Source organism: Telmatherina bonti (genome assembly GCF_933228915.1).
Source record: "Telmatherina bonti genome assembly, chromosome: 13".
Lineage (NCBI taxonomy): Eukaryota > Metazoa > Chordata > Actinopteri > Atheriniformes > Telmatherinidae > Telmatherina > Telmatherina bonti.
In genome coordinates, this window is record NC_136611.1 from 27,079,213 (window position 1) to 27,104,454 (window position 25,242).

General features: G+C 42.2%; 1 protein-coding gene across 2 annotated transcripts in view; it reads right to left on the reverse strand.

The window, feature by feature from the left end:
* Nucleotides 1–1,583: 1,583 nt before the first annotated feature.
* ncor2 (nuclear receptor corepressor 2) overlaps nt 1,584–25,242 on the reverse strand; it is a 67,561-nt gene continuing 43,902 nt past the window's right edge. Inside the window, exons 20-45 of one of the 2 annotated variants that reach the window (XM_079251084.1) lie at nt 22,823–22,943; nt 22,107–22,377; nt 21,019–21,180; nt 20,735–20,871; nt 20,488–20,584; nt 20,218–20,328; nt 19,606–19,709; nt 15,732–15,882; nt 15,407–15,550; nt 15,189–15,281; nt 14,904–15,106; nt 14,476–14,821; nt 14,039–14,242; nt 13,649–13,900; nt 10,648–10,800; nt 10,315–10,542; nt 10,034–10,211; nt 9,536–9,918; nt 7,356–7,474; nt 7,017–7,192; nt 6,768–6,905; nt 5,783–5,916; nt 5,635–5,688; nt 5,311–5,493; nt 4,734–4,913; nt 1,584–4,626 (exon numbers count right to left, since the gene is read on the reverse strand). In XM_079251084.1, coding sequence (XP_079107210.1) covers nt 4,430–4,626; nt 4,734–4,913; nt 5,311–5,493; nt 5,635–5,688; nt 5,783–5,916; nt 6,768–6,905; nt 7,017–7,192; nt 7,356–7,474; nt 9,536–9,918; nt 10,034–10,211; nt 10,315–10,542; nt 10,648–10,800; nt 13,649–13,900; nt 14,039–14,242; nt 14,476–14,821; nt 14,904–15,106; nt 15,189–15,281; nt 15,407–15,550; nt 15,732–15,882; nt 19,606–19,709; nt 20,218–20,328; nt 20,488–20,584; nt 20,735–20,871; nt 21,019–21,180; nt 22,107–22,377; nt 22,823–22,943 — 4,519 coding nt within the window. In that variant the 3' untranslated portion in view covers nt 1,584–4,429. Of the gene's footprint in view, nt 4,627–4,733; nt 4,914–5,310; nt 5,494–5,634; nt 5,689–5,773; nt 5,917–6,767; nt 6,906–7,016; nt 7,193–7,355; nt 7,475–9,535; nt 9,919–10,033; nt 10,212–10,314; nt 10,543–10,647; nt 10,801–13,648; nt 13,901–14,038; nt 14,243–14,475; nt 14,822–14,903; nt 15,107–15,188; nt 15,282–15,406; nt 15,551–15,731; nt 15,883–19,605; nt 19,710–20,217; nt 20,329–20,487; nt 20,585–20,734; nt 20,872–21,018; nt 21,181–22,106; nt 22,378–22,822; nt 22,944–25,242 lie in introns of both variants that reach the window. The other variant, XM_079251083.1, reaches the window with a different exon arrangement.

A 25,242-nucleotide genomic window follows, 5' to 3' on the forward strand; every position in this document is an offset into this window, starting at 1 on the left:
GCAAACCTCAGGAGGTGAGAATCAACAGATTATGCAGGTTTATTTTAAACAAACTTCAACTTGATGAATGCACAAACTGAGCTGCAGGATCGAATCGCTTTAGCTCCATGTGAATGGATATAACACACTAGTAGGATGAGAGAAGTATTTCTAAAAACTAGTACATATTACTGCTTAAAGTCTCTTAATACATAAATTAAATTGAATTGGAATTATTATCAGGTTGACTTTTTAATACTTATTGTCTTTAGATAGTAAAAAAAAAAAAAAAAAAAAAAAAGTATGTAAAAATATTTAGTGCATTTTTAGTCCCTGCAGTTTGGGAAGATTTGTTTATTAACCCTTTCATGCATAGTGGCCATATAGTGGGCACCTATCTTTTTTCTTGCATATTAATGAATGAAGAGGGTATTTTGTGTAAATAAACCACTTTAGTGGATGTTAGTGAGTCATCCAAAACGTTTCCACTCACTGAAGAATAAATAAGTATATAATTGAACATAAGGTAATTATGCAAGTTTGCCTATGTGATAAATAGGAAAAGAAAATGATCGCTATATTTGATAAAATATTTGCATAATACTACATATTTTATAAATATTTTATAGAATATATTAAAATAAATCATAAATCATGATCAATTCTAAGTATCACTAATTTTAAAAAAGTATCATTGCATTCGTCTATAGAGGAAAAATAATGTATTTGAAAAATGTTGCAGTTTTTTAAAAAAAATAATTCATGCATGAAAGACTTGTCTGTTTGAGGTACAGACTTGAAATAAACTGAATACATGTCATTTCATTTGTTTAAGTATTTTTACTTTAATAGTCATCATAGATAAGTAAAAATACAAAAAAATCCATCCCTGTCAGAGTGCAGCATTTTTCTTTAACCCTTATGATGTATTCTGTTTATTCTTGTCCAAAACAAACAGAAAGACACGGAGAAACATTTTTCTTGGGCCTTTTTGTTACTGTGGAAGTTAAAGGGTTAAAAAGTAAAGGAAAATGATCATGGATGCATTAATGTGTAATCTGGGTTTAGGCTTCAGCTGGTAGCACTTGTTCTCATTTTAATATTTTACAGCTGCCGGGTCATTCAGTCTCAGCAATCTTCATCTCAGAAAAGGAACCGGATATAAATCTGTAACAAAGAAACTAAAATGGTCTGGATGTGAGGAGAACTTAAAGCACATGTCACTTATTGTTTAAACTAAATCCTGCAGATGTTTGTTTCTTTTAACTAAGAACTAAACTTTCTTTTTTTGTCACTTATTGTGAACCTTATTGTTAGATTAGAAGCTCTGCTGATAAAATGATTCCCATGTTATCATAATAAAGAATATTATTGAAACAAAAATTCTGGATCCAGGCGGTGAACCGGATCACCCTGAGAAACTTGTTGCTGTTTCTATTTCTTTGGGTTCATTTAACATTTAATCAGAATCCTTTCAGAACTTTTTGTGACATGACATGGACTCACAGCGCCCCCTGCTGGAGATTAACCATCATTACAGCAGATTAATCAACTTTTCAAATAAAGCAAATATTCAGACCAACAAATGAGTCTGACACCATGAGTGGCAATAAGCTTTTTATTTAAACATTAAGGCAGTGTCTTTTTTTTGTTTGTTTGTTTTTCATTTTTACACTGCTATCCACAAAGCTTGCTGGTGGGCATGTAGAATTTAACCATGTGAATATTTCTTTTCGTAATACCAACCTTGAAGCAAGCCACATAAATATTTACATCTCTTCGGTTGTATATACAATCCTTGCTATTATACAGTGGGTTATAATAATTAAAAAAAAAATGCACAAAATGGTTGAACAATGTCTTGTTTGCCAATCCCCACCCACACATCATCAGGAGTCCAGGGAACATATCAATAATCAGCTGTTTTCCTTTTTAGGTTTGAATAATGCATTTGATTCATGATAATACAGGTGTGCATTTAACAAACTTTAAGAACAAAAGAAGAAAAAGAAAAATGATGTATGTTAAAAAATTCATTTCAGTGTACATGTTAGTCATGGGTTTAGGGAACAGCTGGATATGGCTTAGTCTGTTCAGCGTCACATTCTTACATTTCAGCAGTGGAAAAATGATATACATACAGAGTAAAGTACAAGGCCCGGCTGTATTTTTGTCTTTTAGAATGAAATTACAATGACTCCATCAGTTTTGATTAAAAAAAAAAAAAAGATTAAAATGTCTGAGATGAGCCATCTGCAGGTAAGGCATGCTGCACGTTTCACTGCTGACATGACAGATGAAAGAGGAGAGGAGGTAGTCCGATAACAGTCATATCTGTGTTTTTATAAGCCATCATGATAAAAACAAGTGAGAGTTGGAGTCTTTCTTAACAAGCTCACTCCTGTCCCTTCAGAAACGTTCAGCCAGGGGAAGCTAAACCTCCCTGCCTGTGCCAAGTCCCAAACCAGACTTCTCTCATTAATTCACACAGATCAGCGTTTAAAATACTGCCGGAGTGGAAGTACATGTCAACCAATGTTACGCAATACCACCAGAATGCCTTCCTCTTCCCACACAAACACAGGAGGTGCAATGAAGCCCACTTCACTGCACCTCCTGTTTGCAGAAAACATCCGATGCAGACCCCAGTAAGCAGTGCTGGGACAGTTTCGTCTTGTTTGGAGGATAATGAGTGAATCAATTAAAAGATAAGGCAGTGACAGATTCTGAAGAGATGAAAAAAATGCACACATTTATTAATAAAATAAAAAAAAATTAAAAAAAACCCTGGAAGTTTCTTTTACTTTGTTTTAGATTTCCCTGTATGGACAGTATAACTCGTCACATGGGCGGTTAAATGAAAACTTGTGTGTCGTTTGGGAACTTCAGTAATTCATGTATATGTAAAATAAATGGCACTTAACACTAAGAATATCTCATAACTGTACAAACTCTGCCGGGATGAGGAGATGAGTCTCAGCGCGTCCTCTGGGCAGTAAAGGTCAGAGGTCAGACTGTCACAAAAGCTCCAAGACGGGACTGTAGCAGACCAGCTTGGGCTGACACCGCCAAAGACCAGGGGGTCGTAGAAAGATGGCTTCTCCGGGTTTTTTTTTTTTTTGTCATCTCTTTAATGCAAGGAAACTGAAGAGTGACACGGTGGAATTTGCATGTAAGCAGCTTCAGCGGTTGGTCTGCAACCTCCTCGCAGCGGCTTACTCATCATTCACTTTAATGCGATTGTCGCTTCAAGTGTAGGAGCGCTAAAGAATACAAGCAGCGAGACCGAAAATCAACAGGAAACCTCCACATCTTGATTTCTGAGCTGTTCTTGAGTCCACTTTCGCTTCGCCCCTGGAAACACAGATTCTTTAAAATGCCATTGTGAACAGACTGACAACTAAGTGCTTAATATCAAAAAACCGTTTCAACAAACACAGACATGGTTAATATAAAAACAGTGAGAAAGTGTCACTTGTCTCAGTGCCATCCATCTGGCAAATCATCCGCGTCCCACACAGATTCCTAAAGGCTTTGCCTTTCTCCAGGACCCTCCCCATAACATACGACATCATCAATGAACCACAAGTTTACCCTGTAAACCAATGATATGACCCCTCCCACGTAATCTCTGCCCTCTAATCCCGCCCCAAAGAGATACATCATTGCAAATAAGAGACAACAAATGTCAAAATTTCACCATCAAAATGTACGAAAGGTCTCAGCTCACAAAACACAGGACTGGACTGACAGAAGTCAAAAGGAGAAAACAAAAAAGCAAAAACGAGAAAAACAAAACTCTGATCCTCCTCCCGTCTCCTTGAATGTATTCTTGTAGTGGTAGCAGGTTGCCTGCACCTGAAGATCACTGTAAAACAAACACAAGGGTCCTCACTGCGTGGGCCGCTGCTCACGGGTCAACATGCTAGTGGAATTATCCGCCATCACAGCAGCCAGCATCCCAGTCCTCTTCACACACATTTGACCAGTACACCCAGACCGATGTGTCTGTATCGATAAGGCCAGTGAGGAATAGTAGTAAAGTTTAAAAAAAAAACATAAAAATAAAATGAAAAGAAAAAAAACAAACAAAAAGTGAGTGATTTGTCCTTTAGAGTAGTCCTGGAGTGAATGCATAACATGTATGTGCGCGCGCACACACACACACACACACACACACACACATACACACACACACACACATAAACACACGTACAGTGAGAAGCAAAGCTCCACTTTATCACTTGTTGGCATCTCAGGTGTGTGAAGGGACATTATCTGTGACTGGAGGAGATGCAGGTTGGAAAGGGGCGGGAAGGACTGCAGATGCCTCAGCAGTACGTCTGTGTGAGTCTGTGTGTGTGTCAGTCTGTGTGTGTGCATGTGTAGTTGCAGCAGCACAGAGGAGGCTGACTTTTTAGCAGGTCCTTTTGTGCAGTGGCATTTCTGGTCACTCTGTGTCAGACAGGGTCTCGTACTGGGATGAGAGCAGAGGTTTGGGTTCGTCCTCCCAGGAGCGACTGTGTCCAGGTCCTGACCCTGGGCCCTGGCCCCCCTGATGGCCAGAGGAGGGGGAATGAGCTGAAACTGTACCACTGGGGAAACGCATCGTCAGTGGGTTAAATGGGTAAGGGGTTGGTGTTGAACCTGCAAAAAAAAAAAAAAAAGCAGTGAAAGATCTACTCAGAACTGCTCCCAACATCCAATAAAAGTTTTTGAGGCTGAAAAATTGGTTTTAAGATGAAAGTAAATACCTGCAGATAAAGGCCGGTCCTCAAACACACGGTTGATAAGAGGAGTTCGTCTATTGCAGTCTCCCTCCGAGTGAACAGAGGACACAGATGAAGGTCTCTCACTCCCAGACAGACCCGGTCCCGGGGACTTAGCCTTGCGACCATTGGAGCGCCCGTTGCCTTTCGAGGGCTTCGAGCCTCCTGCAGACAGACACAGCCTCAACGTTAAACCACAGCTCCAACCGTTTTGACTGCTGCAGAGGAGCAGCGTCGGCCCAGTTAACCAGCATATAAAATACAGAGGGGAGGGGCAGGTACTTTGAAACCTTTCCCAAACGCTGTGGCAGGAGTTGTGCTAACACCCTACGTGTTACAAGAGGATAGAAATCTATACAAAAAATCTTCAAATATAAACTGATGTCAATTTTTCTATTAATACACTTGATTAAATACTGCACACACACACACACTGCAATTTCCCTTTGGGGATTAATAAAGTATTAAGTTTGGGCTGAAACGGCAGGAAAACGATGCTCAGTGATGCCGACGCTCAGACGACAAAATGCTAAATGTGTTAAAAGGTTTGTAGAAGAGTCACCTTGTGATGAGTCTTCAGCCCGTCCATCAGCAGATGCACTCGTTGGGTTGGCACTGTTGGATGGAGAGCGCTCCTCAGATGGATCGTCGTATTTGCCCATTAAGGCTTTCCTGATGATGGCCTCCAGACCGATGGAGTTGCCCGGTGTCTCTGGCGTTGGATGGCTGCGCACATTCACGGGTCCTGTGATTGGAGGAATTGTTCCAAATAAATGTTAACGTTGTTCATTACTCAGGAGTCAGCCCCAACATACATTCACTATCGTGTTGTTAGTAAAACATCTGCTTTAATGAAAAGCTGCGTTGTGACAGAAAATCTAACTACCTGCAGTGGTTGATGCCGGCATATTGAAGATTTCTGTTCCTGGCTGACCAGCATCTGAAACAACCAGAGACGGGGAATGTAAGTTTGTCTCCTACTTGTTTTCATTGTTTCTTTATTCCTGTGGTGAGGTGAGGCTTACTGAATTCACCGTCATTTCCAGTCACCGTCATCTTCTTGATCATTTCTTGCTTCTTCGACTTCACGATAGCGGAGGTGCTCTCATTCAGCCTGCTGAAAAACAGTGGCCGCTGGGAGGTGTTGGGAGGAGAACGGGAGCCCAGTCTGCGAGCAGGAAAGCAGCGTCAGGTCAACAAACATATCAAACTGATCAGTACTTTCATTCTTTAGAAAGTGTGGCTCAGGTTAAATGTGTGAAACTACATGCAGGGAAAAACTTGACTTGACCTGCACGAAGCGAACAGGAACAAGCAAACGCATACAGGAGCGACTCCCAGCCACTTTATCTGGGTGGCTTTGAAAAATTCTATTTTCAAGCTGAGCAAAATGAGGAGTTTTGGCAAGACATCTTCCGAAACCATGGAAACGTACTGAGTGACTTACCGAACGTTGGAAATTTGGATAAATGGTTACTGTTATACCATGATGATCTGATCTGAAATGGGAATTGGTCATTGGTAGACTGTTATGTGAGAGTGTAGCTGGTTGAACTGTATGAACTTTTTTTGCTTGCTGTGAGTAGGAGGCTCGACTCGACACAACCTTGGAGCATGCTTACTAGGGGTGGGAAAATCTATTTGAAAAATTGAAAATCAGTATTTTTTGCTTCACAATTTTAAAATCGATTTTGTTGTTAAAAAATTGTTTTTTTTCAATGAAATAAAATTAATCAACTATAGATTTTTGTCATTTTTATTGATTTTATTGATCGTTTTACTTGTCTTCTTGGGCATTCTAGCAGCAGAATGATGGTCTGGCTACTGGGTTGTTTTCTCCTTACTGAAATCAAGAAAAATTACTAGCAAAACAAGGTTTTATAATTTTTGGGGGGTTTTTAACCTACGAAAATTAGCAATATCAAAGAATTGTGAGAATCGCAATTTAAATCGAATCGGCACCCAAAAAATCGGAATCGAATCGGGACAAAAGCATATCGTCACAGCCCTAATGCTTACCCTTGGTCTCCCGGCTCGTTAGGGTAGGAGGCCCCTCCTCCCTGAACTTCAGGTTCAGAGTTGGCTCCAGGAGGAGACACTGGTTCAATGCCGTCATTTGAAACACTGACAGGTGAAGACTTGGACTGAGGCGGCGACCTGGACAGAACACACAGACATGTTTACTGCGTATGCACCCGAGTCAGAATGTTTATTTGTTGACCACTTTACAAAAATCGGATTATTTGGTGAGTGGACAGCCATTCCTACCGATCTCTGTTGCATTCTCCAGCGAGACCCTCCAGATAGCGGGAACCTTGGGTTGACTCCTGTGAAGTGGGTGGGAGCTGGGAGGCACTGGGTGGACGGGTCAAGTCCAGGACAGGAGAGCCATGGTAGCTTTGTTGCTGCTGGCTCTGTCTGGTGTAGTCTTTAGTAATCACCTCCTGTTTGCATAAAGATTTCTCTCCGTCAGACATCACACAGCACGACGTCGCATCTTGTTATTTAGATTTATAAAATTGTTTTTTTTGTTTTTTTTTATGTATTTCATCAGCATGATCGTCTGTTTGGGTTTTCATTTCATAAGATGTCACAAAGTGGGCTTACACTGATGTGCTGTGCCAGGGTGACCACCCTTTGGCTGCCTTTTACACAGGGGGACAGTGGCTGCTGGCCTGGGGACAGTCTTTCTTCAGAAGGGGGACGGTAAAGACCGTGTGGCGCAGCTGTGAGTAAAATCCAAAGAAACAATAACAGAAAGTCACACACACATGCAAAAACAAGTACACAGCCACATGAGTGAAAGTTGTCTGTTTTCCAGGTTGAAGTCGCTTTTCAAAAAGTTTTAAATGTCTCAATAAAAAATGCACTTTGTTCAGGAAATTAGTTAATCCATCAGGTGCGTTTCAAGAGGTGCAGAAAAACAATGCGCAGCCTACGGTAAACATGTCTGAATGTGTGTGATGAGCTGCAAAACAAATCTAATTATTTTAGTGGATACTTTGCATAAACGGATACAAACAGCAGAGCGCCGACCAGAAATGATGCTAAAACCGACTCGTTCTGCTTCACCGGATCAAAAAGTTCAAAAAGTAAAAATGGGATAAATGTTGCCATGAGTTCATTGAAATTAAAATTAAATAAGAAATTGTAGAAAATGTACTTAGAGACAAGTAGAATCTAAAAATATTTTCTGCTTGCCATGAAAACACTCCACCTTTGAAACTTCTGTAAAACTACCAAATCATGTCCACACACTCCTGAGAACACTGAGCTCATTTCTAGACCTCCGTTTCGTGTCTCATTATGCATTTTCTTGCACAATTCTTGCAGTGCAACTTTAGAAGATGATAATAGTTGAAGGACTGATTTTATGCAGGATTCCCGTGAGAGCACGTTTGGGGTTTTTTTTGCTGGCAAGAAATGACATGAAACTTTGGGTTCATTTCAACAGCAGCTTGTGTATCCTGCATTTCTCTCTGTGGTTCTACTAGTTTGTCAATGCATGCTACGAGCAAGTTAAAAAAAAAAAAAAAAAAGGTCCTTAATCTCTGCAGAAAAGCATGCTTTCATTGGACTGATGCATATAAATAAATACATTAGCTTGCTTAGTTAAATTTAGCGTGCAGCATTCACCTGCCTTAAAGCACTGCATGAATGCACATGTGGTACATTGCTCTGCACACAAAAAACAACAATCACAGTCCGATTGGCAGAGGCTTGATTAAGAGACAAATGTAAAGACATGGCAGTGTGCAATAAATAAAAGACAAAGGAGAAACATCAGCATTAATTAGGGTGAGCCATAAACAGGAGCATGCAGGGAGGGCTTAATGCTGGAGAACCCCCCCTTCCTTTGTCTGCCTGAGAACCTTCTCAGTGTTTTCCATGTCCCCACCTTTCCCATCCCCTGCCTCTGCAACACCAGTCCTCTCTGGGACCCCCGGGACTCCATTTGGAGGTTGCTGCAGCACTGTGACATGTTGGATGAAACTAGAATTTAGCTGTCTGGGTTACACGTGCGTGCCGTCCACAGACCTTTCCCAACTCGCAGAGTTTCAAACGGTGCAGGAAATAGTGCCACATTAGGCAGGAGACAGTTACTGTAACCATGAAACCAAAATGTGTCAGACCTATTTAAAAAGCATCCTGTGGTGAACTGCCTTCAAAGTTGTTTAAAATATCATCGACATGCCCTGTTGCATTAGGGGAAATGTTGCTGCCAGCCTAACAGGAAGAAGCAGGGCTGCCACACGGCAACTTTACGCCACATCTTCAACTAAAAAGAAAATGAACTGCAGCAGCAAAGGATAGTTTGTCTCTGTGTCCATGTGCCATCAGCTCCAGCTTCCTTAAGGGACACCAAGAACCTTTTAGGAGGAAAATTAAGATACAAGTCACTATTATTTTATCAACGCTCAATTATATTGGTGTAACCAGTCATTTTAATCTGTCAGCTTCAAATTTGACTTGTTACATGTGAGATTTTCAAGAGGGCGCCTTTGGCGGTCTTTAAGTTTGTTAAGTAAAGCTAAAAAAAAAGCAGCTGATTGTAGCACTGAAATGAGAAGGTAAAGGACTTGAGCTGATTGGATGCTGCCGATCGCCACAGCGTGCAACAGGCCACAGACTGGCAGGAGGAAGTCTGGGTCTGATGTGGGGAGGGGGACAACTGAGCGTCTTACCACCAGTGGCGCTGTTTGCAACAAACTGGCATCCTGTTTCACAACAAATATGATGCATAATAACCACATTTATGAAGTTGGCCGCAGTCATGGTGGTCTTACCGAGTGATCGGAGCTCTTGTTCCTGAACGGACATCGGTTTGTTTTGAGTCTTTTCTCTACCAGGTGTACCGCTTTCTCCACGGCCAGAAGGGTTATCCGACTGTGAAGGCAGCAGGTGTTGGGCGCGGCCTGAAGCCAGGGGGTAAGAGCCGGGGTATGTTCCTCCTGGGCTGGGACTGGACAGCTTAGGGTCAGATTTACCCAGGATCCCGTGCTGGTCCTGCACATGTTTGGGTAGACCTCCCCTGTTTTTGCCTCCATCACGAGTCTGCTCTTTGGCTAAACTTGAGTCCATAGCAGGTGGGTAGGCGTCAGGTGGCACACCTGTCCTTTGGAGGTGGCCAGAGTAACCTTGGTAGCGGGATGACCCTGACGGCATGGACCTGGAAGGACACATCATTAAAAACAAAATCAAAGTCAGCTTCTTTATTGATACTGTAATATAAATGTTTTGATGTTTTTGATTAAAAAAAAAGACGTAACTAAAATGTAAATTACCGTAACACGGATGAGCTGGAGTGCTCGCTGACCGAAAGACTTTTGCCTCCAGTGTTGTGTAACACACTGGGCCTCTGCTGCACGTTGTCCTGCGTACGAGGAGACACAGGCGAGTGCTGGTGGCCATATGGCTGGGATGCTGGTCTTCCACTGCTGCTAGCCAAACTGTGCTCTGTACCTGAAACACATACAGACTGATGTAACTCTAAATAAAGATCTCCACTAAAAAAACTACATGTGTGTCACATTTTACATCCAGAAAACAACAATCTCCTCCACACCTGGTCGCCAAATGGGCGCATGCTCCACGTTTCCTAGAGACCCTCCCTTCTCTCTGTCACGGTCCCGTTCTCTCTCTCGGTCCCGCTCCCTTTCCCTTTCTCGTCTTTCCCGGTCCCGTTCCAGCTCCCTCTCTCTGTCGCGTTCTCTGTCACGCTCACGCTCTCTTTCGTGATCGCGCTCTGAAGACGAGGGCGCACCTTGAATTTTGTTTATATGTGAGGAGCCAACTAAACGGGGAAAAAAAGCAAGAAAAAAAAAAAAAGTTTAAAAAGCAACATTATGAGTGCAGCACTTCCAGTCGTGAAGCAACATGCTCTTGAGATGAATCATACCAGGGGAGATGGGGGAGGTGGTGTAAGGTCTGCCAGGGAAGGTGGTGCTTGTCCCGGGGATGTAGGTGATGCGATCCATTGGGGAGCTGGCCGGCCCTGCAGAGGGAGGCACCAGGACAGGTAAATGTGGCACCTGAGAAAGATCGATGATCCCTAGAAAACAGAAGGAAGAGAATCGGGTAAATAATTACAGTTAAAGACAACATTATGAAGTTACAATTTGCTTATTATTCCTGGGAATGTGTCACTTTTGGCTTGTTAAGAATTTGCTAATTCATTACAGTCAACAGGCAGCAAAGCCTGTCACACACTGATGACTGCATTACAACTGGTTAGCAACTTCAAAGGAATCCAGCTTGAACAAATGAAGATAAATGATCATGAATTCTTTACTTTTCTTCCCTTCCATTAATGCTTAACTACTTTTTCTGCAACTGTTTTCTAATACTGTACACCAGTTAATATGGCACCAAAAGCACTATGCTTCATATTTTAGCCTGTTTGTAGCTTTTAGAAGCGCTCCTATTCAGCAGAGTTAAGTGTCACAGGGTTAGTGGTAGTAAATCCATGCACTTCAGATCGGTGCCATACAATAACTAAACCTTAAGTTCAGTTGCATCAACAGAAAAAGACTCGTGTTAGGTAGCATATTAAGTTTTCTTAACTAAATTCTTGCATTTAAATCCTGAATGAGAAAGATTTAATCCCATCAAGTCAAAAAGAACATTACCAGAAGAAAACCTGAAGGATTTTTGGCTGCAGTTTGGCGCCGTGTGGACTATTGTAAAGCACACATGTCGAACGGACACGGCTCAGACCCGCATCTGTATGCCTGACATGTGTGAAAGCAAAACATCCCAAGCTGGCGCTGTTTAATCAGCTGTGTGGCGACAGCACTGTCAGATTTCATGAAGCCAGGATGCACAGATGAGGTGGCTCTGCCACTACCTCGTGTACTGGCTCAGAAACGCTTCATAAAAAGTGCACACAATGATAAAAGTACAAAAATCCTTAGATTTTTGGATGTTTTTAGTAAATATTTGTCAAAGACAGCCAGTGGAAACGCAGGTTTGACAGATAACATCTCAGCTGTGAGATCTTGCAGTGAAAAGTTCAAAAACACTTATGACCTACATCCAAGTGTTGCAAAAGTCATTATCACAGTTCTCAAATTATCTTTCATAGAACAAACTTTCAAAGAACAAGATAAGATTACTCGTCTAATGTTATAAGCTGTTATTCTAATTTCTCACGTGTACTTGTTTGTTTTTAAAGCGAGTGTAAAAGCCTCATCAGGTCAACGTGCCTTTAACTCCCAAGATGTTGGCGTGACTGTAGTAGTACCCACCAAAACTAAAAGATAAGACTGGATGTGGACTGATTAAGTGGCCCATTAATTATTTATTTGTTTTCAGTTAAATCAGCATTGGTGATCACTTCACAGCAAACTGCTGCTAATTCATTTATAAGGCTAGTAAACATAGATCTGCAGAAAGTAGGGCTGTGACGATATGCTTTTGTCGATTCCGATTTTTTGGGTGCCGATTCGATTTAAATTGCGATTCTCACAAATCTTTGATATTGCTGATTTTTGTAGATTAAAAACAACAATTATGTATAAAACTTTTCTTTTTGTTTTTCATTTTCCTTGATTTTAATGAGGAAAAACCAACACAGTTGCAGATCATCATTCTGCTGCTATAATGCCCAAGAAGACAAGTAAAAAGATCAATAAAAACAATAAAAATGACTAAAATTTTATAATTGATTATTTTTACTTATTTGAAGGGGAAAAAAATCCATTTTTTGACAAAAAAATCTTTTTTTAAATTGTGAAGCAAAAAAAATCCAGATTTTTTATTTTTTGATTCGATTTTCCCACCCCTAGCAGAAAGCCATCTGCAATCCAGTGGACCTGCTCTCTAAATGATCTGCATTAGTTGCATTGGTTATTAAAGAAAAAACCCACTCCTGCCAACTACTAGCTCATACAGTTTGGAATAATTTATATAAAAACTACAATTCAGCGTGTTTCACTGTGTGGCTGGAGAATGAAAAGAGTTCATCGAGTTCAACTTTAAAGGTGAAATTTTATCCAACTCAAGCTGCTCTGACAAAAATACAAGTGATCTAAATGAGTAAGCATGTAACTTGTATGTATGAATGCTGCTTGATGCGCCGTGTAGCGCGGCACCTATAGGTCCAGTTTGCAGCTGAACTTGCAGCTTCAAACAGCATGTTTAAATTCCATTTGAACCTCTGTCCATGAACATTGGTTAGCATTTGGAAAAACCATCAACTCTGCACAGTGGTCATTAACAGCAACTGTTGTTTTAGACCGGTGACATTAAAACATCTGTTTGATGGAAACCAAGTCAAATGCTGCAGTGTGTTCTTGTTTTTGTGAAGATAAACCATCTTTCTGCATTATAGTTGTACACAGACATGCAGCGTACAGTAAAAGAAGGATCAAGCATGCATCTGATGACATATTTGAAGCAAATAAGCTCTGTTGTGAGTCTCTGGCAGAGGAACAGGCTCTACTACTGACCCTGAACCAGCACTGGAACTGTTTTGATCAAAAGAGTTGTCACTGGTTTGGGCTGAGGATGTGCTGCCACCAGCCAGTTCCAGTGTGTGATGACTATAAAAACCCTGCTCATCAGGTCAAATCTGCCTTCTTCCTTTACCCAGTTCTGATATTAAATTCTGCCTTTTAATCAAAGCTTTTTATATCGCTTTAAAATAAAGGAAATAAAACAGGTTAGGGTAAATATTTATGTTAAACACCCATTCTGACAGAAACTTTAAGAAAAAAACAATGCAGCACCTTCCCACAGGTGCTGTTATATCCTGCAGGGACATAAGTGCTGTAAAACACTGCATACAGGTGGTGTGTGATTTCTTGCTTTAACCTCGTTTTTGTAATGATAACCATCCTTACAGTCTGACTGGAAAACAAAAAGATGAGTATGTAGATTTTCAGTTCCTTTAGTCTTACCACGTGGGGCCGCAGAGTAGGGCAGAGGCAGGGGCTGGTCTCGAGGAGCTAGGCCCCGAAGCAGGTCTGAGCGCTGGGCGGCCATGGCAGCCGCTGCAGGCCACTGGTGCATCTGCTGAGAGGTGATGTAGTCATTGAGAAGTGTCTGCCGGTTTTCCAGGGCTGCTGTGTCAGGAAAGCTGCGGATGAGGTAGGGGTAGGGATGAGGGTATGCCGGGTTGGGAGCAAGGTGGCGAGGCAAGTAGTAGGCTGCTGTTGGTGAAGAACAGGAAACGGCATCTGTTAGGAAACTTTTTATACTGGACAGGAGAAAGTCAGCACAGATGTCTTCTTTTGTGACCTGATTCATGCCAGCAAAATGAAGTGATCTTATTTGGGCTTTGGATGTACCTGGGTCAATGTGGATACCGCGGGGCAGTGCCGCAGGGTCGAAAGCTAAAGGAATCTGACGGTACATGTCTGTGGTTCCGAGACCCTGCAGCAGACGCTCATAGGCCTGCTGATCTGCAACCCCAGACAGAGGCGATTTGGTGGCACTCATCTCCCGGGGGGTCGGTGTGGCTTTTCGCTCCTGAGGAGGATTCTTACTGGAACCTGAGTCAAGCAGAAAAGGAACTTCATGGAAGAGCAGCTTCCGACTAAGAATCATGCGTCACGTTTTAATACATTTCAATCAAGTTTCCTGATAATTATTTTTCATTTTACCTTATTTATTTAATTTTACATACAACATATATTCTAAACCCACAAATTAAAATTCAAAACTTTTACATCTTTTCTCTAGAAAATGACAGAATCTCTGCTGCATCTTCTTGAGATATACCCACCCTCGTGCTGCCTTTGGCTTGCTTCCCTGGATAGCGGAGACCCCCGATGCGAAGGTCCAGGGTAAGGGGTCCTTAAGACGCCTTTCTCGTCATAACCCACCGGGCTGTGATGAGCTTTGCCTCCCTGCTCTGACCCCAGTGTGAGTGGTGATGAGCGGGCGATGGGGCTGGCAGTACTGACCACTGCACTGGGCCGCCCTTTAGGTGCCTCCTCATATCGACCCCTCTCGGAGCGCATGTCTAAGTGGGTGGGTGTACCGTGGTAGGAGCGTGGCGAGCTGGCTATGATGGAACGGACATCGTGACGTTTCCCTGAACCAGCTGCCTCCTGCTTTATGGGTGTTCCCTGAAGAGAAACATAGCAGGAACTGAACGGTAAAGAAGCATAAAGCTTACATAACTTCTAAGCGGACTTGTTATGTATGTACCTCCTTGGCAGACTGTCTGGGCTCTTCCTTTGGAATGAGATGGATGGAGCGCCTCGCCTCCCTCACCGTGGGGACAATGGCCTCTCTGCCCTTCATTTGATCAGATAATGAACTGGAGCCATGTGGTGGGGAGCCTTCTCGCTTCATCTGCTTTGCTTCCCGCCTTGAATATCCATCCTGAGGTTCCAGATGACGAGGTATACCTGGAATCAGACGAATATGTTATTAAAATGGAATTAAGATGTAAAAATCTGATGTTTATGCCAGAAATTTTAGCCAAAGCACCTTGTGAGATTGAACCACGGATGTGATGAGCATCTTTGTAAGGTGTGTGGTGTGGACTGTCTCTATCGTGTGGCATCGCCCGACCAATCAGACCTGAAACAGAGGTGAAGCGAGGAGGTGAGATCCCAGAGAGCAAACAAGGAGAGGAAGTTAAATGTTTTGTTGTTTTAACATTTAAGAAAAGCTAAACTTGATATTTATGTGGTGTCATTTCTTACCTTCACAGTTGGCCACAGACAGCGAGTCCCTCAAAGGAAGCCCTCTGCTTCCCTCCATAACATCATAAGGACGCTTCAGGCCTAGAATTTCTCCAGACTGCCCTGACCCTCTGCTCTCATCTTTTGGGGTCTGAGATGCAGGGCCTACAAATGACAAGTTCAATGCATTAACCACACAAATCTATACTTTATATAGATTTTTTTTCTGTGTTCCCTTCTGCTTTTAAATTAGATCAATATTTCATATGAACATCTCGACATTCGGCAGGGTGCTAGCGCTAGCAAGGTCAGACGGGAACCATTTTTCTTTGGCTTTTGTACTCACGGTCATATGTGAGGATGTGCCCGCTGATGCCCTCGTAGACCACGTGACCTTTCGACAGCGCTTCGTCGCGCTCCCTCTCAGCTCGGCTCACGCTGTCCTCTGTGATTAGACGCGTTATGGTTCCTTTATACAGCACATCGGCTGGTGTCCCCTAAGGTCATTAAAACATGATACAAACTTTATTGTCATCTAAATACACAAAAGCAGTGATGCTTGTGAAAAGTCATGCTTTCTGATAGCAGATACCCCACAGCATCATGTACACCATACACATCTGGACCACCAGTAAGCCTCCACTAATGGGCTTTGACAAGTCAAAATGCAGGTCAGTGACAACTAGGGATGCACAGATACTGATACCAGCATTGGTGTCGGCTCAATACCAAGCGTGTGTACTCGTACTTGGTATTAATAAAAACGTACCGATACCACACTAGTTAAGTTGGAGCAGATGTGTTTGATGACATGCTTCGGACAGGTTTTAAAAGAAATAAAAGACTTGAATGTTAAATGTGACATTTTTTGTTCCACTGAAACAGTGGTCCTCACTGTTAATTCAACAAGAGCCGCACTCAGCATACTAAGACAAGAGGAGAGCCACCACCCGCCCAAAAAGAACGTTTCCCCACTACGTATCCTGCTACGTTGCCAAATCAGTAACATTCAGCTTTTTAGCTAGGAATGGTTATCCTAAATATTGCACAGAGCAATGGTATTCTTATGCAACAGTATATGGTGAAAATACAATCATGCTTCCAGAATGTGGGTGTTTCTTTTTCAATATATATATGGAGCTCGACGGAGCAGCTCTTTGGCGGAGTTCGGTGCAGCTGAAATGAGCCAAAACTGGCAACTCTGACAGGGTCAGTTAGGGCCGTTATGACAGCAAAGTTTCTGCAAGCAGCCTGCAGCTGTTGTTTGTGGAGAGAACTGCACCGTTGAGGATCATTGCGACTTGTTTAGATAGCATTTTCAGAAAGCCAGTGGCTGCTTTACGAGCTGCAAGTCAAGAGTCAGTGAGCCGCATGCGGCTCGCAAGCCGCGCAATAAGGAACACTGCACTAAAAGATTGAGCTTTGTTTAAAAAAAAAACAAAAAACAAACACATTAGTTCCTATAACCATTTCAGCGCCTACTCAACTTCCGGGTCTTTCCTTAGTTCTGTAGGAACGCATCTGACGAAGCAGGCTGACGTAGGTGATAGCTACGCCCTCGCGCTGAGCGCCGCTACTTAATTTCCGCATCGTCAGACCCCGCCATTTTTAAAAACCACTGTTTACGGAAGCATGGAGAACGCAGCTGATAAGTGGACGGACGACGAAGTCAGAGCCCTGCTGGCCGTTTTTTCAGCCGAGGAAATCCAGAGGGGGTTCGAAAGCACACAAAGAACACGATGGCCTTTTCGCTCTCCATTTTTGCTCCTTTGTGGTGTTTTCCTCTTCGCGGTTTGTTTTGTTGCTGAGTGGCGCTAAAATAACACGTCACTGTCGCAGATGGTTGCGTCAGATCGGTAGCGATCGGGTCTCCGACTCATGTCCGAATGCAAAGTGACACGGTTCTCTGGCGAAGGACAGTTCTTAGAACGCTATTAGTTCTCAGAACGCAGTTCTTAGAACGTCTCTGTCCGAATGAGACTATTTATAGTTTTATTTAGGTAAAATGTGCCAAACTGAAATAAAACTTGTTGAAATTGTTGGATTTGCAATGTTATTATTTTTGCATTGGTGAGGTAAGTTCAGAAAGGATGGGTAATTTATTACAACCTAATGAAATCTTACACAGTTGTAATAGCAATAATAACTATAGTCATAATGATGTTCACATAAACAGATTTGGTATCGGCAAATATCGGTATCGGCAGAGATTGAAACTTTTAGATATCGGTATCGGATTGGAACTCCCATAAAGTGAATCGGTGCATCCCTAATGACAACCCAGAGTTAATGTTAAAAAATAAATTAATAAATGACAAAAGATAAAAAATCCATCAATCCAATCAATTTCCAATCTGATTAGTCCAATTCAGGGTTGTGGGAAGCTGGAGCCTATCCCAGCAATCATTGGCCGAAAGGCAGGGTACACCCTGGACAGGTTACCACGCACGCACGCACACACGCACACACACAAAAAAGAATAAAACAAAAAAAGGAAAAGACAAAACAATGTTGGTGTAGATCATAAGTTCTGATTAAGTAACTGGGAAGTGTTTTTCCTTTTAGTATTGTTCTACTGGATATACTGGGAAGAACAGTAATAAGTTGTTGATTTGGCTTTAATGCATGTTGTAGGTTGAGTTGCGTACAACACGTGCATTTCATATCCTTGCTTTCACCGCAGAAAGCGTGTGTGTTACGACGGTGACACAACAGAATTCAAAATGAGGCAAACAGGCACTTAAAAGCCCATCTTTAAAACACAAAGTATTACAGTCGAAAGGAGCGGGTGTGCATCCATTTGGAAGCAGATGACAGCAGGTAGATTTGCCTAAACTTCGAATCACACAATTTGTACTCTGTATGAGTCACATCTCAACACTGAATATTGAAGAGCTCAGAACAGTAGTAGAGGGGTGAGCGGGAGCCGGCAGAGGCTGAGAGCACATTTCAGATCTGTTGCTTGCTGCTTTTCCAAGAAGTGTTTACCTGAGGGAGGAGGATGAGTAGTTGTTTACATGTTAAGATGGCATTGACTGAAGGAGTCCTCACCTGCTCTTTAAGAAACTGCATCTGTGCCAGATTGGAGTGCTTACACAGCAACAGTATCAACCCATCTAGCTGTAATCTATCCAACAGGATTTACAGATTATATCATCCACTAATCTTTCATTAATACATTATGGTGAATAACGGCTTCTACCACACTTTTCCTCTGGTTTGCAATACAAGCGTGGGCATATCAATAACTGGGTTTAGCCAGCATCTAGAGTACGCAGATAAATAAAAGAAAGAACAGATGCTGTACAGTGTGTACCCGTTGCTAAGGCAACAGAGCCATTCAGAGCCGTGGTTATGTCGCAGCGAACCAGAAATCTAGCAGCCTTTAACACTTGGTTTACCTCATGACCTCTCGCCAGCTTTGCTCTTCTCGTTTATCGCAAACACAAAGATGCACAACGGTTGTTTAATTTGAGAGCAGCGGTGTTATATTGTGAGTTCATGGACTGATGATTGCATCAGTCTATGCAAAACCAGCGTTAACCACCAGACGAAGTGGGGGTGTAGTATGTCTGTGGAAGATAATACGAACCATAGCAGAGTCTGCAGCGTTTCAGTTCACACTTGTCCTGTTGCTAACAGGTTATGGCAAATCACATTTAAAGTTGACATTTGTACAGCGTAGCATGAGGAGATCTGAGTGATAACAGCTTGATGCCTCTCTTACTATAAAACATGGACATTTTAAAAAAAAAAAAATGAAAGAAGTAGTTGTAAGCTTAAAAAGGGAATTGAAACGTTTGGTAGCGGTCTGTTGTAATGAACTCCACACGTTTTTACTTTGTCAGCAGATTACTCATAATGCACCAACTTCAGGATTGCCCCATCCAACACTGTAGTAACATACTGCACATACGGCAGAGCAAAAAGAAACAGCGGCTGAGGATTGTCTGTAGATTCCTTCAAACCAACAGCCTGGGAGCGTATTGAAATGGGAAAAGCAAAGCGTTCACCGCGACTTGAAACATTTCATACAACGTCTTTGCTATCAAGTATTTGATGATAAAAGTCTGAATGTAACTGTCACAAGTGGAGACTGCAGCGTGCTAATGTTCTGGGTTAATTAGAAGGAAAAGTCGCTACGAAATAAATTAGGATACTCTGGAGTCTTGGTCATAAAGAACAAATACCAGAAGCTTCGCTCACAGCTCTGAGCTCACCTGAGTAATGGAGCCCCCTCGGTAGGATATTGCAGAATCTGGGTGCATTCTGGTCCCTGGGATGCCCTTAGTGATACTACCTCCTTGGACAGCTGGGATAGAAGCTGGAAAGATTGGAGCAAACAAATTCTTGTCACGATTGGGTCAAAAGACATGTTTTTGTGTGCAAACAAACAAAACAGAAAACCTGCGTTGTGTAGTGGAATAGCAGTTTTACATACTACTTTACTGTGCATCAACCAGCCTCACACACAAAAATCTGGGCATTTTCTCTCATTTTTCACCTCCCCTCAAGTCCTGTCAGATTAGATGGGCTTCAAAGAAGTGAATTCCTAGCCGATTTTCAGCTGCAATTTAAATCTAATCTGGGTCACTCCAGGACACCGAGAGACACTTCCTCAAGTCACGGATATGGAGGTAAATCTTCTTATTAATGTGCTGATTCAACCTTCTTATATTGATTGTTAGTATAATAATAAAAAAATTTTAAAAAAGAACTGTAACAGATGATTATACAATATCTTAGTAAAAGTGTGCGCTGTACAGGATAAAAAATACAATGGACAGTACATGTACACAAATAAGAATGAGAGGAATCAATGAAAGACCCACCACGTCCAGAAGCACCATCATGAAGTATCCCCTGGGTGGACAGGTTGTCAGCTTGAGAGGCCGAGCTGTGAGGAGATAACTGCTCCTGCTTCACCACTGGGAAAGTAGCTGCTGTCCAGCACATATCGGGAAGACAAACAGAAAGTCACACAGAGAGAAGATAATGATGCTGAAATCTCTACTCTGACATGATTAGAAGAGAAAAAAAAACCCAACTTCCTGAGAAGAAACAGCAGAGAAACACAAATCTCACCAGCTGACTTTACTCACCGACTTTCTTATCCATCCAAGACAGCCCCATCGGTGCGGGGGGCATCTTTGTGTGGTCCAACTCATGAGCGGGACTGTGCAACTGTACTGGGGTACCCTGAAGAAAGACACACTCAGTCATTATTGCAAATTACATTGTCATGTTCTGTATTTAATATCTTGGAGACAGAAAGCATGGGGGAAAAAAAATTGTATTTTTTAGGTGAAAAATCCACCACATAAAAGCCCTTTGTGTGCGTTAGCATACCTGTGTGATGGAGCCTCCAGGTTTGGTGGAGGAAATGAGAGGTGGGGGCTCTGGCATGGAGATAGGTCTCACTGCTGCTAGCCTAACACTGTCCTGTGGCAGACCAGACAGTGAGGGGTGGCCTGCTTGCTGGAAAGCTGCAAGACAAAACGCATCACCGCTTGAGTATTTACTGGGAAAGGGCTAGCAGATTATTTTAAGGGTCACCAAGGGGTTTTGCCCACAGAAATAAAAAAATGAGATTGTAAAAATAAAGAAAGCGCTTCACAGGGAAGATGACTCACCGCTGAAGTGGAGATGCTGCTCGTGACTGATCTTGGCCATGTCTCGTGGGGACATGGGGTAAGGGGAGAGAACTGGGCGACCCAAGTTTGAGGTCCTCGGGTCGTCGGAGCCTAGTCCCTGCTTCTTGGCTTCACCATGGGGAGAGAAAGCTTGGGACCAATCTGCGACATCAACACACACAGTCAGGACCAAGCCACACTTCCATTAATCCAACATGTCATCATTTTTGGCATATTTGTATAAACTGGAGCTACAACACTGAAATTTCCCTTTAGGGATAAAGTACCCAGTTTATATACCTTGTTGTTGCTTGTCGTTAAGAGAACATAAAGAGTTTCCTGCCACACCTCTAAGCATGTACATCATCACCAAAATGCATTTGTAAAATCCTGCATGGAAGGTAACGGCATTCTGTGCAGCTAAAGGCAGCGTCATAAAGAAACAACACACAAGCAGCAACACGTGAACTTATTTAACCCCTCCTGCACCTTCCCCCTGGGCAAGGTATTAGAAGCTTTGTAGACATTTTTTTTTCCCCTTTTCTGGACATAAATAAGTCAAAAGCTGGAGTAATTGGAAGTTCAGAGCTGCTGGCGAAGTTGTTTATAAAAGACTTTCTTTTTTATCTGGTCTGTTGGAAATGCTTCCACTGTGTTCTCAGACATTCACATTTCAGAAACTTACAGTAAATCCTCTTAGCTAGACTACGTTTCCTTCTGGGTCAATAGCAATACAAGATCATTTATCAGTTCCCTCTTCACGAGTGTCCCAGAAACACTTTATTACCCTCACCGGTGGAGAGGAAACTCAAGGTTAGCGCTTGTAGCAAGGACCAACTAAGTAAAACTAGACCAGCTGCTCCAGAAAGAGCATTTTGTGCAGGATTTCCATTAACTACTGTTTTCTAAATCCATTTAACACGAACTGAAAGCAAACACACATTGTGCAGAAAAACAGCACTTAGAATTATTCAGAAATAAATAATCTACGGGAAAATCTGCCAGAAATTGTGAGATTTAAAATGTAAGCAGTTAAATGAGTCTACAAGGCTCTACGGATCATTTCCTGCCAAGATGGAGTAGCGTACCATCCTTTTCGCTGGTAGCAGGGCTACGAGGGCGGATGTGGGGGCTGCTGCTGTGAGGAGCCTCCCGGTCTCTGTCTGCCTGCGGGATGTAAGGCTGCTGCTTTCCTGGCTGGCCTGAAGGCTGCGGCTGTTGTTGTCTGACCTCTTGAGAGGACTCTCCATGAGCCATGGTGATCTGTTGCTGGTACAGTGCCAGGGCGTGCGGGGGTAGCACCGTCTTCCCATTCCCACTCCTCTGACTGCCCTGCACGGAGGCCTCTGGCATCTGCACCTAGGATAAGAAGGAAATAACCAGTCTGCATACATGCCACACACAATACAAGACCACCTGAACTGATCATTGACATATGGTTAGCCACATACTGTATCTGATCGACATGATGGCAAATACGCATCTCCTATTTCTTGGTAAGTTCAAATTTCACTAATGCCTGGCATCTCATTTCGTCTGTACAAAGAAATCTATCCCATCACCCTCCATCTGGTTTCCTTATCTTAAATAAATATGACAACGGTTTCATCTGCTATACTGTTATCTTTGTAAGAAGAGAGACGGGCTCAGCAGTGACACCACTGCAACAGAAAAGTGTGTGCGCCTGCAGCTGACTGAGCTGTTTTTGGTTACAAAAGTCTGCGAAAGACATTTTCAAAGGCTCAAGAGGCTACTATGTGCAATGGGGAAAAAGTAAATACACAGTTGCCCTGAAAGAACTCACAATAGGTGGTATAGCAGCAGCTCTCTGTTTGAGTTGCTTCAGATCCATGGGCTTCTGCAGCGGGGACGATATGACCCCATCATGAGTGTAGTTCAGCAGGCTGGGGCGTGGAGATGTCATTCTACAAAAAAAAAAAAAAAACACGCACATATACAGAAATGTTAGTGGACACAAAGATGAGGCTGACAGAGGGTCTGACATTTCCTGTGTACAAATTTTGCAAAGCGATGACGCAACTCACGATGTCCACAACCTGCCAGGAGCTGTTTGCTTTGACTAGTTGAAACCAAATTCAACAACTTACTAGAAAAACTTTAGATGATACCGAAACAAGCAGGTTTGATGTCATTTGAAGTGGAAGTGTGGAAAACGCATCGAGATGCAGACATGGAAGATTATGCATCAATTCCACGTGTCAAAAAAATAAAAAAATTCTAATTTCCCAGACGCAGGAACTTTCCAGTAAAAGGTCCGAGTGAAGCACTTGCATAAGATGACAGAGGAATCGCACCATCTCCCTCTGTGTGAACAGCGAGCACACTGAAGCATTTCCACTTCTATGAAGCTGAACTAAAATATTTTGGAAAAAAGACCACATACTTCCAGCTGTGGAAGGATGAAAACACGCAGCTGCTGGCAAGCTTACGACCACTGAGCAGACTATGTGAAGTATTTCAACTTCAACTGAGGGGAAGCAAATTGCAAAATCTATCAAAACTAATACTGCCAAGGATTTGCATCTATGCTCAGAACTTCAGCTTTCATACTCTATGTTGCACATTTGTAAGCAACGATGCAACATCCGACTTTAAAAATATTTTATTGACACAACGAGGGACGGCCAAACACGATGCACGCCATATCATTACAGAATCATAAGTCATCGTAACAGCACAATACACCCTGATTACGTGCACGGTGAGCAATAGAGGAGTGGTTGTGTTGCTCATTGCACATAAAACCAGACAGCAGGTTAGAAACTGATCGTTTCTGTTAGTGGGTCAGAATATGCAGACATCTGCGTAGATTTACTGTGTTTGCGGCCACGGGTGCACTTTACTTGTCCCTGTTGGTTCTTTTTCAGTTCTGAGAAATTTGTTGGCAAACATAACCCTGCAGTTAACAAAACAAACAGACATCATCTGACTAGTTAATAAATGATACTGAAAGTAAATTAATTATAGATTGTTAGAAATACGTCGCTCTCAAAATAAAAAGTTATCATAGTGAAAAAGGAAACTTTGCATAAAAATAAATCTAAATCCAGATACACTGATGATCATTTTGTGTTTGGGTTGCAGCCCTCTGCAGCACGTTGAATCGTGAGCTGATTGAGTTAATCATCCAATCAACACAACTAGTGTAGACTGATGTATAGTTACACCCAGATAACATGTTTTTTATTATTGACAAGTAACTTAACCATTGCATGAGTCATGATCCATGCAAAGACCTCATAACATGATTGAAGAACAAACTGAATCATAGGCTGGAAAAATCATAAAAGCAGCTGAATTTGCAGATTGATTGATTGATTTGCTCTTTTTAGTGACATGTTTGCTACAAAAAGGAATGAAATTAATGAAAAAAATACTATAATACAGGCATGATTCTGGAGGTTACTTGTGTTCTCACTACTGGATTAAGTGGGCACACCGGTTAAACATACAACAACACTGATTCAATTACTTCAGATATTAAAACATGTAAACTTTACATTGTTATGTAATAAATGTTGAGTTTGTATCTATGATGGATGTGTGTGACTGTTTAAAAAAAAATCTAAGTAGAAAACAAAATCCAAGTAGTGTACATCCGCTAAAAGCACCCAACATGCTCTGAATCACATACACACATCCATGTACACGCTTCAAGAGTATTTAAGCACATGCACACACCCACACACACACACACACACTCCCTCCTTCTCTTTGTTTGCTTTGGCAGAAAGGGCAACGTTTCCCTCAGCTCTGCCAGTACATGCAGTCTGCTGTCATGGAAAAAAAAAATTGAACAAATACTGTGCTAACAGGACTAATCATCCCTCCCACACGCTTTGACACCCATTTCTCCTGTCCTCATTCACAAACATACAAAACATATAGAAACGCTGAACTTATATTTTATTCCTGCACAGAGCAACTAAAATCCCTGTTTAATAAAAATAAAAAAAGAGCAACCTGTGGTAGACACATGAGGGGCTTGCCAAATATGGGTTCACTGCTGTACAGTGTAGCTAGGCAACTAATACCACTTGAAAAGCCTCGCTGCTTTGTTTTCTAATGTCTGCTGTGGTAGACCAGAGAAGTAGGACAGCGCTTAAGAAACTGGAAAACCAGCTTTGACACAGATGATCAACAAGGCCTAAAGATGTGGAAAGATGCACGAAAGATTTGCACCAGTTTATGGATTTTAAAAAG